The 13,416-nt window shown below is 37.7% G+C and overlaps 1 protein-coding gene across 2 annotated transcripts; it reads left to right on the top strand.

The window, feature by feature from the left end:
- Positions 1–2: 2 nt before the first annotated feature.
- On the top strand, positions 3–6,705 carry LOC112563827 (sialin-like). Of its 2 annotated transcripts, XM_025238194.1 has the most exons (9): positions 6–249; positions 361–629; positions 1,336–1,569; positions 2,022–2,205; positions 2,918–3,051; positions 3,231–3,389; positions 3,557–3,689; positions 3,962–4,205; positions 6,198–6,375. In XM_025238194.1, the coding sequence occupies exons 1-9, from the start codon at positions 228–230 to the stop codon at positions 6,232–6,234; spliced, it is 1,416 nt and encodes a 471-aa protein (XP_025093979.1). In that variant the 5' UTR covers positions 6–227; the 3' UTR covers positions 6,235–6,375. The 2 variants fall into 2 exon arrangements, with proteins under 2 accessions (XP_025093980.1, XP_025093979.1); XM_025238195.1 differs by lacking the exon at positions 3,962–4,205 and having other exon boundaries at positions 3–249; positions 6,198–6,705.
- Positions 6,706–13,416: the final 6,711 nt, after the last annotated feature.

Raw genomic sequence — 13,416 nt, forward strand, 5'->3', positions numbered from 1 at the left:
AATATGTGGCAGAAAAAAGTTGTTACATGTCTTTACATGTTTATTTTTGGTGATAATATGTCGTACGATCGTGCCAGGGACAACGTTTCAACTTATATAAGCTTCTGACATCGGAGTCGGAAAAACAATGCACATGCACGAACGTGGAAAAGCTGTAACGGCGAAATCAACACTGCTAGCTCAAAGGTCGCGATTTGCTGGTGCATCCGAAGATAAAACAGCACGAAATGAGTATTAACAGTAATAAACGTAAGTAACCATCTACTGACCGATTTTAAAGTAATCGATCATGCACTTCCTCAGTAGAAGGAACCCGTGATTCCTACCACTCCTGAATTGTATTTATTGATGTTTGTTTAGCGCGGATGTGCTGTTCAGCAAGACTTCATCTTGCTTTCCTGGCGATGCTCGGATGTGTCTGCTTCTACTCACTTCGCGTTAACATAAGCTTCTCGATCGTCTGCATGGTGAACCACACAGCCATTTCCATGTCGCCTGCATTGATCGCGACGAATGAAAGTGAAAATGCATCGACTATTGGTCCTACTCTACCTGGCCTTACTGAAAAATCGACCAGCAACATCGGTCCAGACAGCTGCAGTGCAGTGTCGATAAAGCAAGCGCAGCAGGTTTAGCAGGAGCTCAAGAATTAATGCATTAATTTGTTAATTAAGGCAAGGACTGTTTAGGTTGGTCCTTGTTATACTTGGCTTCGAACTCTTGTGACATGAAACCACGCGGAGAACGCCACCCACAAATTACCCTCATTTCACACACACACATATATCCTTCGCTCTCAATCTGTGGTCCGTGAAATGTAAGCAACTGTATGAAATCGGAAAACTGAACATGGGTTCCGCGGTGAAATCAAGTTTCATTAACCCTTGATTTCATTTAGACAAGTCTTAAATCAAGTTTTTATTTTTACTTTAAACTAAAAATCGGAGTAGGGTGTCAAAGTTCTGCTTTGCATGCAGACAGCGATCGAGGCACTTTCCCCGCTGTTGTCTTATGCGTTAGGGGAGACAACCATAAGAATTATTTGTCCTCCCAACAAATGACCCCTCAAAAAAACAAACCACAAATGTTTACTAAAGTGCTCCAGCGACAACTCATAAACGGCTGCTTCTAAGATGATTTTCACATACAAAACAACAAAGTAAGGCTGAGTCAAAAAGTATTAGCGCAAAAATGCAGGGATTTAAAAAGTACTTAAGGAAGATGGGTGCATGGGTGGCTAATTCAACTTAATGAAAATCTTTAGTTTTTCAAAAATAACAACTAGACATTTCCAAAGTTTCTGGTAAAATATTACTCGGACTTTTGTTTAAACAGGATGGTGAATTGACATGGACCAAAGAGCAACAAGGCCTAGTTCTTGGTTCAACCTTCTGGGGATATGTTTTAACCAACATTGCTGGTGGCGTGGCTGCTACTCGTTATGGTGGCAAGCGAGTCATCTTGGGAGCCCTCTTCTTTGCAGGAATTTTAACTGCAGTAACACCAGCAGCTGCACGCAGCAACCTTTATATCATTTTAGTCATCAGGTTTCTCATTGGTGTTTGTTTGGCAAGTATCAAAACCAGCAGAGACATAAATTAAGTATTTAACTAAAGCTAGTAAGATCAGCTCATCAAATAATTGCAATCCAGATGCTTTCATATCCTGTAGCCTATTTAAAGGTAGTTCTACTCCAAATGTGTAACATTTATATATATATATGATCAGCAATATATATATATTGATAACTGGAAGATACTTAAATTCTAATGTAAGTTGTAACTGTGGTACAATATTGTGCCTTCACTTGGAAAAACATTTTAAAGAACTCATAGAAGCTACCTCTTTGTCAATTAAAGTTGTCACTGGTTTTGTGCATCATTATGCCTATTCAAAGTATACAATGTTATAAAAATGAGAAGAAGATTCATATTTGTGTTTCAAAGACCAGATTGTTAACTTCAGCAATAAGCCTTCCATATGCTCATCTATAAAAATTTGTCACACTTATTGCATTATAGGGCACCATCTCACCAGCACTTCAGGCACTGTTTGTGCAATGGATTCCTCCTCATGAGAGCAGTGTGCTTCGTAATTTGGCTTTTGCTGGCTGTCAGATGGGATACATTCTGACCTTTCCTGCATCAGGTCTGCTTTGTGAATATGGCTTTGATGGAGGATGGCCAAGTCTCTTCTACATTCAGGGTACTTTTTATTTTGAAGTGACCATGAATTATATTTATAACTACACTATTTGGAACACTTTGTTTTGCCCCGGGCAGTATATTCCATCCTGTCGCCTGGGTGATATCCTGCCAGAATGTCAATGCACAGTGCATTATGTAGAGCAGATTAAAGGAAGGGGATAAGCAGAAAAAATAAATAAAACCTTCCTATTAAGACTCGATGAGTCCACCAAAATCGGGTCCATGCTGACAGTGAACAACATTCACATTGTTGCCTCCTTGCAATGTCTATTTCTGAGGAGGCAGCTGGCCCACTGATTCCTACACCACTGTATGTGACAGCCTGTCTACCATTGCAGATTGCTGACTAGAATTTTAGGAGATACTAAACTTGCACAAAATGAACTCACTGTCCATTTGCCTCACATTCAGATACTTTTCCCAGCTTGCAACTAGTGTATAAGGGAGACAAATTTCTGTGGCACAGGCAACCACCTATAGAAAAGAGGCTTTAAGAGTTGCATATATTTTTGGGGTGTCAAATGGTGACATTTTAGACTAGAACTGTGCATAGCTTTAAAACTGAAAGGTTTAAAAAGTGTACTTGAAACAGAGCTGTGTGAGTTGGCTATAGGCGATAACTAAATGCAGCTTTTAATGGTAAATCTTTTGTTTCTCTGGGGCTGATCAAGGTCCAAAAATATTTTATTAACATATGGAAGTATTTATAGCCTCTCTTGTCATGATGTGGTGCCTGCCTTGGACTTTAATGGTCACTGACTCTCCTTTGGATCACCCACACATATCAAGCAAAGAGCGTGACTACATCGCTGACAGTCTGATGGGGATGGTATCTTTGGACAGGGTGAGCAATTGTTTTAACCATGCAGAACTGATTTTTTTTTATAAATAAATTCTATGAACCATGCTTGTGTGTACATTTACATAGGCCATTCAACTCATGATGACAAGTCAAAACCATATTTTTAAATCCATTTTGTTGTTTCAAAAAAAAAAAGTAAACATGACTTTTTTAAAAATTAGAATAAGCAGTCAGCAAAAGTGCCATGGAATGACGCATTCAGATCAAGACCAGTGTGGGCATGCATCTTCTGCCATATGTGCTTCAACTGGGGAGAATATACTTTTCTTACCAACATTCCTACTTACTTGAAGGAGGTGCTACATTTTGATGTCAAGTCTGTAAGTATGACTGAAAGATCTACTTGCCAATCTGTTCTGTTTATTGTGTCCGAGTGCAGCATTCTGTGAATAGCCAAAAGGTAAAGTGCCAGTGCAAGAAGTAAGCTACCATTTAGCAACTATTAAGCCGAAAAACCATTATTCCTCACTTTTGATTTCTCCTACAGAATGGATTATTGTCAGCTTTACCTTACATTGGCTTCTGGCTGATCATCAACATCTCCAGTCATCTGGCAGACTTCTGTTGTCGCACCAAGATGATGGACAAGACAAAGACACGAAAACTCTTCAATACTATAGGCATGTGTTTTGAAATTATTTTATTTGAATACCTGTTGTCTTTTATTCCTTGAAGTCTGAATTTTTATGGACGCGCTTCTTTTTTTGTTTTCAAGTGTTTTCACCTTTGTGTGTATCAATACATGCATGAAACATCTGCTACCATGGTGTTGGTGTGTTGTGGAAGGATGGCTGCTTAAGTCAGCAGGGTTTTTTAGAGGGTTGTTATACACAAGTAAAGTATATTCAAATGATTGCTTCGCTTACTATTATTTACACTTTTTCTCTTGTAGGAATGTTTATACCTGCAGGCCTTCTTGTAGGCATGGCTTTTGTGGACTGCACCCAGCCTGTTGCAGCTGTTGTTTTCCTTACAGCTGGGGTGTCCTTCACTGGCTTCAGCTATGGTGGTGGCCTCTTCATAGCTCTCTCTGACATTTCTGGCCGGCATGCTGGTGTACTCTATGGTGTCTCTAATACCCTAGCTACCATACCAGGGTTTGTTGCTCCTATTCTGATTGGATTGTCACACAAAATGTGAGTTGAGTTTTATGTTAACTGGGTTGAAAAGTGCATGGTCATGCAATCCTGCACTTATGCATGCAGAACTTTCTGTTAGAAAGATGAGATTGCTTTTCTCTAAAAATAAATTACTTTTGACAACTTTTTCATAATTTTCAGATAATGATTTAAAGACTCTGTTCGAACAGAGTAATTTGACTTCTTAGGAATTAATCATATATCATGGCAAAGGCAACTCAACTAACAAGCGGGGTTTAAAATAATAGATGTTGAAGTTATATTATTTTCATTCCAAATTTTGAGCTGCATATAATCATTTACTTACAGTTGCATCTGAACTATAGCTCCAGGGTGATTTATGATGGCTGCCATGTTTTGTTGCAAAATAATGATATATGCGCAATGAAGGTTGAGAGTATGCGAGTGCACTTTCAGTCTCTTTAATAATCAAAACACTGGCAGCATGGATCTGGGGATTATGCCCTACAAGTTTGCAAGAAACCACAGTGATGAGAAGCTGGGTCAAGTGGAATATATTAAAACTCTGTAACTGTATGTTCAGCCACTCTTTCTCTTTTTAAAACTAATAAGCATCATGGTCTGCTAGTATTGGTCATTTGGAGCCAGGGGGAACAACTGGATAGATGCAGCAGTTGATGAAGCTTGCCATTTGAGCGGTTGTAAATAGGTCTGCATGGAAAAAGATCCATTCCTTCACATTTGCCACCCAGCTTTTCTTCTGCCTTCGCAGTGTCGATGTATCTCCCAACTCCTCCAACATACCCTACCGGATAGTTTTAGACAGCATGTTGTGCCAGGTCATGGCCGAACCAGACCAGCTTGCACTGCTTCGCTGTTGTGAGAAGTTCCTGCTGTTCCACAAGAGTTGTGACCACACAGAGTCATTTTGAATGCCTGGATTTTCCTTTTGTATCGATAAGCAGTGTTGATGTCTCACATCCGTGCAGCAAAATAGGAACTACGAGGGACTTACAAGTTTTGGTAGCAAACAGGACTATCAAAGTGCCAGATCCTGTCCAGCCTAGCTGCTGCTGTTGCTCTTGTGATCCTGATGTGGATGTCTGCCATCTCTGGAAAGCATGGCTTCTAAGTGCTTAAGACTGTTCACCTCCTCGAGCTGTATTCTGTCCATGTAAATCTCTACTTTGCTGTTGCCATTAGTTTTAACCTGACTTGTTCTTGTCAGTCCTGGTCTGATGGAAATGGAGATGTGATGATCATGAAGGGTTTCTTGGATATTTTCCCCCAAAATGTTGAACAGTACAGGCAATGAAGATAACCTTGGCAATCATCCAGTGTTATGTGAAAGAAAGCTCCCCAATGGTTATCCATGAGCTCTGGTGCAGTGCTTCAATAAATTAAACAAAACTCTCTTTAGTCCTGAAATTTTGTATCATATGTTACAAACCCTCATGCCTTTTTTGATGTTGATAAAGTTGTGGAAGTTTTTCTAACCCTGATATGAAACCATTCTGGAAGTAGAATTCTTACAGATTCTTGTGTACAAGTGAAGCCATTGTCGCACAAACACCCTCCTTGTTCAAAGGTAAGACATTAACCAAGACAAATCAGACCTTCCTCCTTAAATGTTTCAACAGGACACTGTACCCTCTCAGACTGCAAGCTACCCATGCCTTCTGATAGATTTTATGCCAGTGGTGCCCAACCTTTTCTTGCCCAAGGGCTGCACTGGACATGATATAAAATCTCACAGGCCAGAACATGGGAGTTTTGCCAAAATCAATAAGTTAAAAATGAAATTATGTTGTGTCTAGTTAAAATGAGTGGGCCGGATGAGGCACTTTCATGGGCTGAATGTGGCACATGGGCCACATGTTGGGAACCCGTGTTTTACATTGTAGAAGTGGGTCAGCTTGCTGTCCAGCCAGATTGATATTGAGTTCCCCTTGTTAGTTGACTTGCCTAATCCTTTAAGAATTAAAGCACTATGCGCACTCTGCTATTAAGATGTAAATAATCTTTCAGCAAACTCAAGAACAGTGGAAGTGGGTATTTTTCTTAGCCGCTTTCATTTATCTGGTTGGAGGATCTGGATTCTTGCTTTTTGGCAGCGGACAATTACAGCCCTGGGCTGCAGAAACATGTGAACAGACTGTAGATGGTAAAGAATTACATGAATATTTAATCCAGGACAACAGATATAATACTGCAAAAGAAATTAAAGGAGAATCAGCATGACATCCAACAAGAGACAGCCTCACAAACATGTATTCCTGCATTGATGACTTATGCATATTTTTTTATGTATTTTATGCATTAAATGTTGCATTTAACTTGGAAACTGCAGCTTCCATGTGTTATCTTGTGATAGTTAAACCTCAAACAATTGAGATTTACTATGTCTGTTAAGGTGCTTTCCATTTTTAGCAGTCACAAATTATAGTCCTAATCCTCAATATAAGTACTTTTTTTAAAAATTCACACTTACATTGGAAAACTGCACACTTCATAGAAAAAAATTCATGCTTAAATTATATGCTTTCCTTTTCATGCCCACAGTTTCAATTCTCATTTAAGATTCAAGAAAATGTCAACAGAAGAAAATCTCAGTCCTGCATAATTTATTCAGTCTTGCCATAAGTCACAACACATCACTCCCATGTACACTATGTACAATATATTGCACAGGGAACATTTTCACAGAAGCAGCCACAGACATGCAGTATACAGTCTGATCAAACAACATAGGATGATGTTAATCACAACTCATGAATGCATTCTGGAAGTAGATTTGCTTTTAAATCATTTACCATATATGCCCAATTAGTTTTTGTATACGCCCAGTCCTGTACAATTAAAAAGCATCCCAAAAATTGTTATTAATGCACATAGCCTATTATTTCTTTGTCTCAGAATATTTAACCACCATATAGTTCAGTGCTTTGAAAAATAGGTACTACTTTATAATCATCCTGCACAAGATTGAGCACTAATCTCATAGGCTACTTTCTTCAAGATGGAGAACTGGCTAGTACAGGTATTTATTTCACTGCTGTTTAATTACTCGTACTCCATGAAGTACAAACATAGTTATAATGTCTGAATGTGATTGACACATGTAATTACAGTCAAACCTCATTAACCCTATCAACACATAAAGCTCACTGTCCTTGTCTCTTGCCACGCTTCCTTTAAGAACAAATTTCCTGCCATATAATTAACTGCCAAGAACTACAAGTCAAGCTGTTGGTCTGCAGCAAATGCTGAAACTGCTCCTTCTAAAATTGGCATTTCAGTATCAGGATTTAGTCAACTGGTCACGTCTTGGTCATCTGGTAGTCAAATGACCTCTGCTGCTGCTAGTCCGAGTAATGCCTCAGCAACCATCATTGAGCTGTAGTGTAATTGCTAGCTGGAACTTGTTGCAAGCTTATTTGTCCTTTGTCATTCATAATCCAATGCTCTACGACATTATGTATGTTGAGTCACCATTGTTATTTGCCTGTCATTACGACAAATGACAATTAAATAAATGCTTATACAGTGTTCCCTCGTTTATCGTGGGGGATAGGTTCCAAGACCAGCCACGATAAACGAATTTCCACGAAGTAGGGACATACATGAAATAATAATACATACATGTAAAACAATATAATGTTAGTGTAAAGTAATATATTAATCATGGTATTAATACAGTACAATAACACTTAAGTGTAAAAAAATTATACAACACAGAGAAACCCAAAAAACTGATGCGAACTGGCTGCGAGATGGGAGATACCAATCATGGCTCGTCGCTTACACATAGCAATGGATTTCTCATACAGTTAATTTATTTCTTTCTTCTGACTATTCACAAAATTACCATGATTTTAATAGAAATACTAATATAGCTAAATTTGTCGTCTTTTTCCTGTTGAAATATCTATGGTATTTTGTAGAACGATAATTCCTAGTGCGGAAGTAGCGATCGATACTTCACCCAAAAAAACCGCGAAGTAGTGAATCCGCGATAGATGAACCGCGAAGTAGCGAGGGAACACTGTATTATTTTGAGCAAAGCATTGATTAGCAAACTAGCAGGACAGCTTATTAATTCTAAAACTGTTTTCAGTAGTTCACCAGGCTGGCTCTTCGCAAGACATGGGGTGGACCAACAAATTTAAGATAATGAGGTTCAACTATAAATTTGCGTAATAAAAAATTTACAGGCCACTACAAAAGCTGCTGATTTAGAAGTGTCATTAACTGATACATTTGAAACTGTTTACATCTAAGGACAAGTCCTGATTCCATGCACTACTATTCATTCGTTGAAAATCAAGGAAATTCAGTGACCACTCATCCTGGTACCTTGACAAAAATTGTCAGCAAAGCAGATTTTATTATTCAGTTTAACACAATAATGATCATCAGTGTGTAATGTGAGCTCTGATACACCCTTTTATCCTTATGCCTGCATTGGTACGAAGACTGCATAAACCTACACACAGCAGACAACCACTGTCAACCTCATTCACAAATTTTTACATTCTAAACAGAAAATAGGATGAACTGCACATCTAACATGAGCTTGTTTTTGCAAGTATAAACCATATTTTCAACAAACTTTTGGAAACAGCCAACTGAGAGTAACACAGAAATGCTGTCATTGCTGTTAAATTCAAAACATCAGAAGGATTAAAATACCAAAAGAGATTGGATTTTTTGTATAACTTTAAGCTGCCAAAACAACAACCAGTGAAACCAACAAAACAAAGTAAAAACCTGAAACAAGGCAGTCACAGTCCTGCAGAAATTTATCTGAAGCTTGAAACTGACTAAAACCATATTAAACTGCCATGAGCCACATCTGAAAGGGTTCCTACTGAGGATTAAGAATGTATGTGATGAGAACCCAGAAGCTGTCTAAATGATAAAAAAAATCTGTCACAGTATAATTTATGTTTGAAATAATGTATACATTTGTACAAAAGTGAAAATATGAAGCAAATTGAGAAAATAAATCAACACAAGAGTTTTATGGTAAAACTGAGTATATTTCTTGAGCCAAAATGTTTTGAAGATGGCAGATCTAAGGATAATACAGATTCCCAACATCCATCCTTTTGTACATTTTTCTCCAATCTTCCTCTCCCAAAAAGCAAGGGTGCTAGCATTTCAGAGATTAGGTAAGTTTCCTGGAGCACTAGTCAAAGCATCTTAGAGAAAGATCTATTCGGTCTATAGAGGAGCAAAAGTTTAGAGCTGGCATTTAAATCTAAATGCTGGTTTCTTTTTGATCATCAATTTTCTTATTTTAGCAATTCTGTGAATAGTTCCCTACAATATGAGGGTCTTCAACTTGAGATGCATATACCTGTGTGAAACAGTTTATCTACAAGAGTATCTCATCCATTCAATTCTCGCAATGTAAACTTTTGTAGTATTCTAATAAATGTGACTCAATGTATCTCATTTTTTTCCCACTCATTAGTTTTATAACACCAGACAAGCAAAAACAAATAGTGATATTATACATATGTTTATACATGTACATGCATGACATACACATGCATGCCTGTGCGCTCGCGCGCACACACACACAGAGATATTGTACTAACAAACTTTACAGGTGCATGATGCCTCTTCCTCCCATAAAGCCACCCAACAAAATCAGGACATGGCCTTTTTGAACATTAGTGGTAGCCACTGAGACAAAAGAAACTGGTGAAGATGCCATTATCATTTTAAAGGCACGTAAACTGATTTGAAAGCTTTGACAGAAAATTTATTATCTGAAAGGTTGCCACTGGTTATTACTATCAGTAATAAGAAAACATTATTTTAATCCTTCAAACAAACGTCTGTGTCAAAAGCCATTACAGCTACTCATTGTCTGTGCTGATTCTTCTGAAAGTATGACAAATTGTCCACTCCATAATATTCAGAGATCCAGTTTCAATATAGAGACTATACAGCAAATACAGAAATTGAATAAAAAGCCCAGCATTATCAAAATTTAAAAAATGTTCTTACATTTATACACATAAAAAACAAAGCAAGTAAATAAAAATACCAGATCAAGCAGGACAAAACAAAAGTAAAAAAAATATACTTATTGTGTGTCATTTTGTTAAAACATTACTTTTTTCCAAGAGGCAAGTAAGTTTAAGAAAATCCACATATACACTTTAATTGAGCATACACTAGCTGGTCAAAGTAGACAAGAATATCTAGTTTAAAATGAACAAGTATCTGACACTCTCTGATGTGCATTACCCATTTACCTAGCCACCCATGGATACCTGTGTAAAGAAAACTCTTAAGTAATGGAAGTATTAATGAAAGACGAGTGCTGGAGACAGTACAGCTTTTTGAATGAGAACACTGTTTTTATGAAAATGTTCATGTATCATAGGCAGTAGCAAAATTGGTGCATTAAGAACAAAACTTTTCTGCAATAACTTTGACATGCCTGTTTACAGCATAGATGGTAAGAAAGTGGCAGAAAATATATGTGTAGAGTTTACAATCCTTTGTAATTTTTTTTCTCCTCAAATGAAGTATGAAACAGGTAAAACAAAGTGTAGATTGAGGACAATACTCAATATTGGAAACAACTCATTAGTCTTCATGACATAAGCTATGTGCCACTGCACTACACACAACTGACATAACATTCTCATATTTTTTCATGTCTTCATAAACAATTTAATTATGTGTTCATTTAATATTACAAATAGTTACATAATTTAAAATTGACCAGGCACATAATATAGTCCTTGAGAATATTCTTGCATCACATCTGTCACAGCTATTGAAAAAGTGGGAGACGGAGAAAGCATGCATGCATAACATTTGCAACATGCCTATATTAATGCAAGTACATGAAAGTATGATTTTGCATGAACTGATAAGCTCCTTTCTGAGCCAGTGACTCTGTAGCAGATCTGGAAAATGAGGCAATCACAGCAAAGACTGACCATGAAAGAAGATCACAAAAATATCTGCATTAACAAGATATTCATGTAGCTAAGCATGTGATTTGGGGACAAAGAATGATTAAGATGTTGAACAATACCATTTTTAGTGGCAATATTTTTTTTTTTGAGTACTTACCAGATGAAATAAGTATGTGGAGATCACCCTCTAGCTGCCTCAAATCCAGCTGTCCAAACCTGTTCCAGTTGAATGACCACAGAACAGTTCAGCCTCACCCCTTCCCTCCCCATCTTGTTTCTGTGGTCTCTTGGATATACCAGTGCGGCCTGTGAAGGCTACATGCTAAGATCTTCACAGCGACTGTCTGTCATGCGAGACAGGTAGGGAGGGAAGGGGGACTGAGCTGTTTTCATGTCCTACTGTTCTGTGGTCATTCAACCAGAATTGGTTTGGACAACTGGATTTGAGGTAGCTAAAGGGTGATCTCAACATAGTTTTGTCGTCTAGTACAGTACAAAGAAGAAATGTCACAAAGAACACTTTCCTATAACCTAAACATTTACATGAGAAAATAAAAGAGGGTATAGATGGCAGATACATCCCATGACCCTATATTCAGAACAGAACAACCATGACAGTAACTCACAAGTGACTCATCTGGATCTTCAGTTCTGGAAATTGAGCTGTCAGCAACAACTGTCACACTGACACATGAGATCCATCATAAGGGTCAGGAGTGCTCCCTTTACTACATACACCTTTGCCTGCTGACAGCTGATGAAAACATACTGTCAAAGCTGGACTTTCAGAATCTGTACTGCCATTCCTCTCATTCACCATTCTTTCTCTGCCTACAATGCCCATGAAATTTGCCTTGAAACCACTAGAAACGATTATTTTAAATCAGAAATCTTGTCCATAGGCTAAACCAATGCAGCAAATGAGAAAGATGAGTTGAAATACCATAAAATATACACAATTTATAATTTCTATTTGTAGGTAGTAAAATGCCATAATCACTTGTTTCCAATATGGGTACGGGAGCAATATCTGACTATGACAGTCCCTTAGGCGCACTTTTAATTTAAAGGCCAAACTTCTTCTGACCTGAAGAAAGACTCAGGAACAGGAAGCAGGCATGTAGTGCTGTCCACACCAGTGATGAAACAACAGAGTGGCCATAAATCTGCTTTAATGTGACGCCTGGTCTACCAGGCATTGGTGGTGGATACTTGATACTTGGCATTTCATGCTAACACTTGATGCCCCAGCTGCTAGGTGCGGACATAACAGGTCATACTGTCAACATACCATTCACCTTTCCTTTTGCATTCCATACATACCCAGAAGCTCAGCCTTTAAGCAATATGCTTGTTCATGACAAGACTGGAGAGTCCCAAAACACTTAAGGTTCCTGTCTGCATTAGCATTTTGTGCACTTTACATACACAATAAAAGAGCACACCAAATATCTTTAAAGTGAAAGCTGCCTCACACAGATGTGGAATGGTGTTGTGGTTAAGACAGTTTTGAATTAAATCTTCTTGAGGTTTTCAGGCCACAAGCTTAGGACCCTTTGTCATGTATATGCTGCCAATCATTGTAACAGCCACTGAAACAGACAACAAGAAGCAATCAAAAGTGGTCTTTTGTGAGCAAGAAACAAAAAACACAACTGAGACCAGCTTAATTTACCAAAAAAGACAGGTATGCAGAACTCTTTTCCATTGAAGTAATGCTTACAGATCAAATGGATTGGCACAAAATGCTTACTCAAAATACTATTATTTTTATACATTATATATTTATATATGTACATACTATTACATAACCATGCCATAAGCACATTTTTAATACTTTGATAAATTATAAATTTGGATCTCATTTCTATGAAGCAAGTGTTAAAAGACCCATAACATAAAGCCATGGAGGTCTGTATCAATCAGATTCATATTCTAAAAATATCAAGACATGGAACTAAAAGTGCCTGCTCTATTCTGTGTATATTAGCAAGAATGTCTCAAAAACATTATCAACATACACAAGCACATGCATATACACTTGGGCACCTGTAAATTTCCATGTATATGTTATATGTTATGAAGATGCATGCATGAATAGCTCAAGTATGCATGCACCAACTATTAAAAAAAAAGCCCATTTTCTCTGAAACTCAAGATCAAAACATTTCCGCATAGCCAAACTACAGCTTTTAGACTACACTCTACTAATGGATGCACAAAGCACTTCTAAAATAAAATGTAAGGCCAAGATAGAATACCATTTCTGTCACTTTGCCAGATCACGCCTTCATCTGACA

Source organism: Pomacea canaliculata, linkage group LG5 (genome assembly GCF_003073045.1).
Source record: "Pomacea canaliculata isolate SZHN2017 linkage group LG5, ASM307304v1, whole genome shotgun sequence".
Classification (NCBI taxonomy): domain Eukaryota; kingdom Metazoa; phylum Mollusca; class Gastropoda; order Architaenioglossa; family Ampullariidae; genus Pomacea; species Pomacea canaliculata.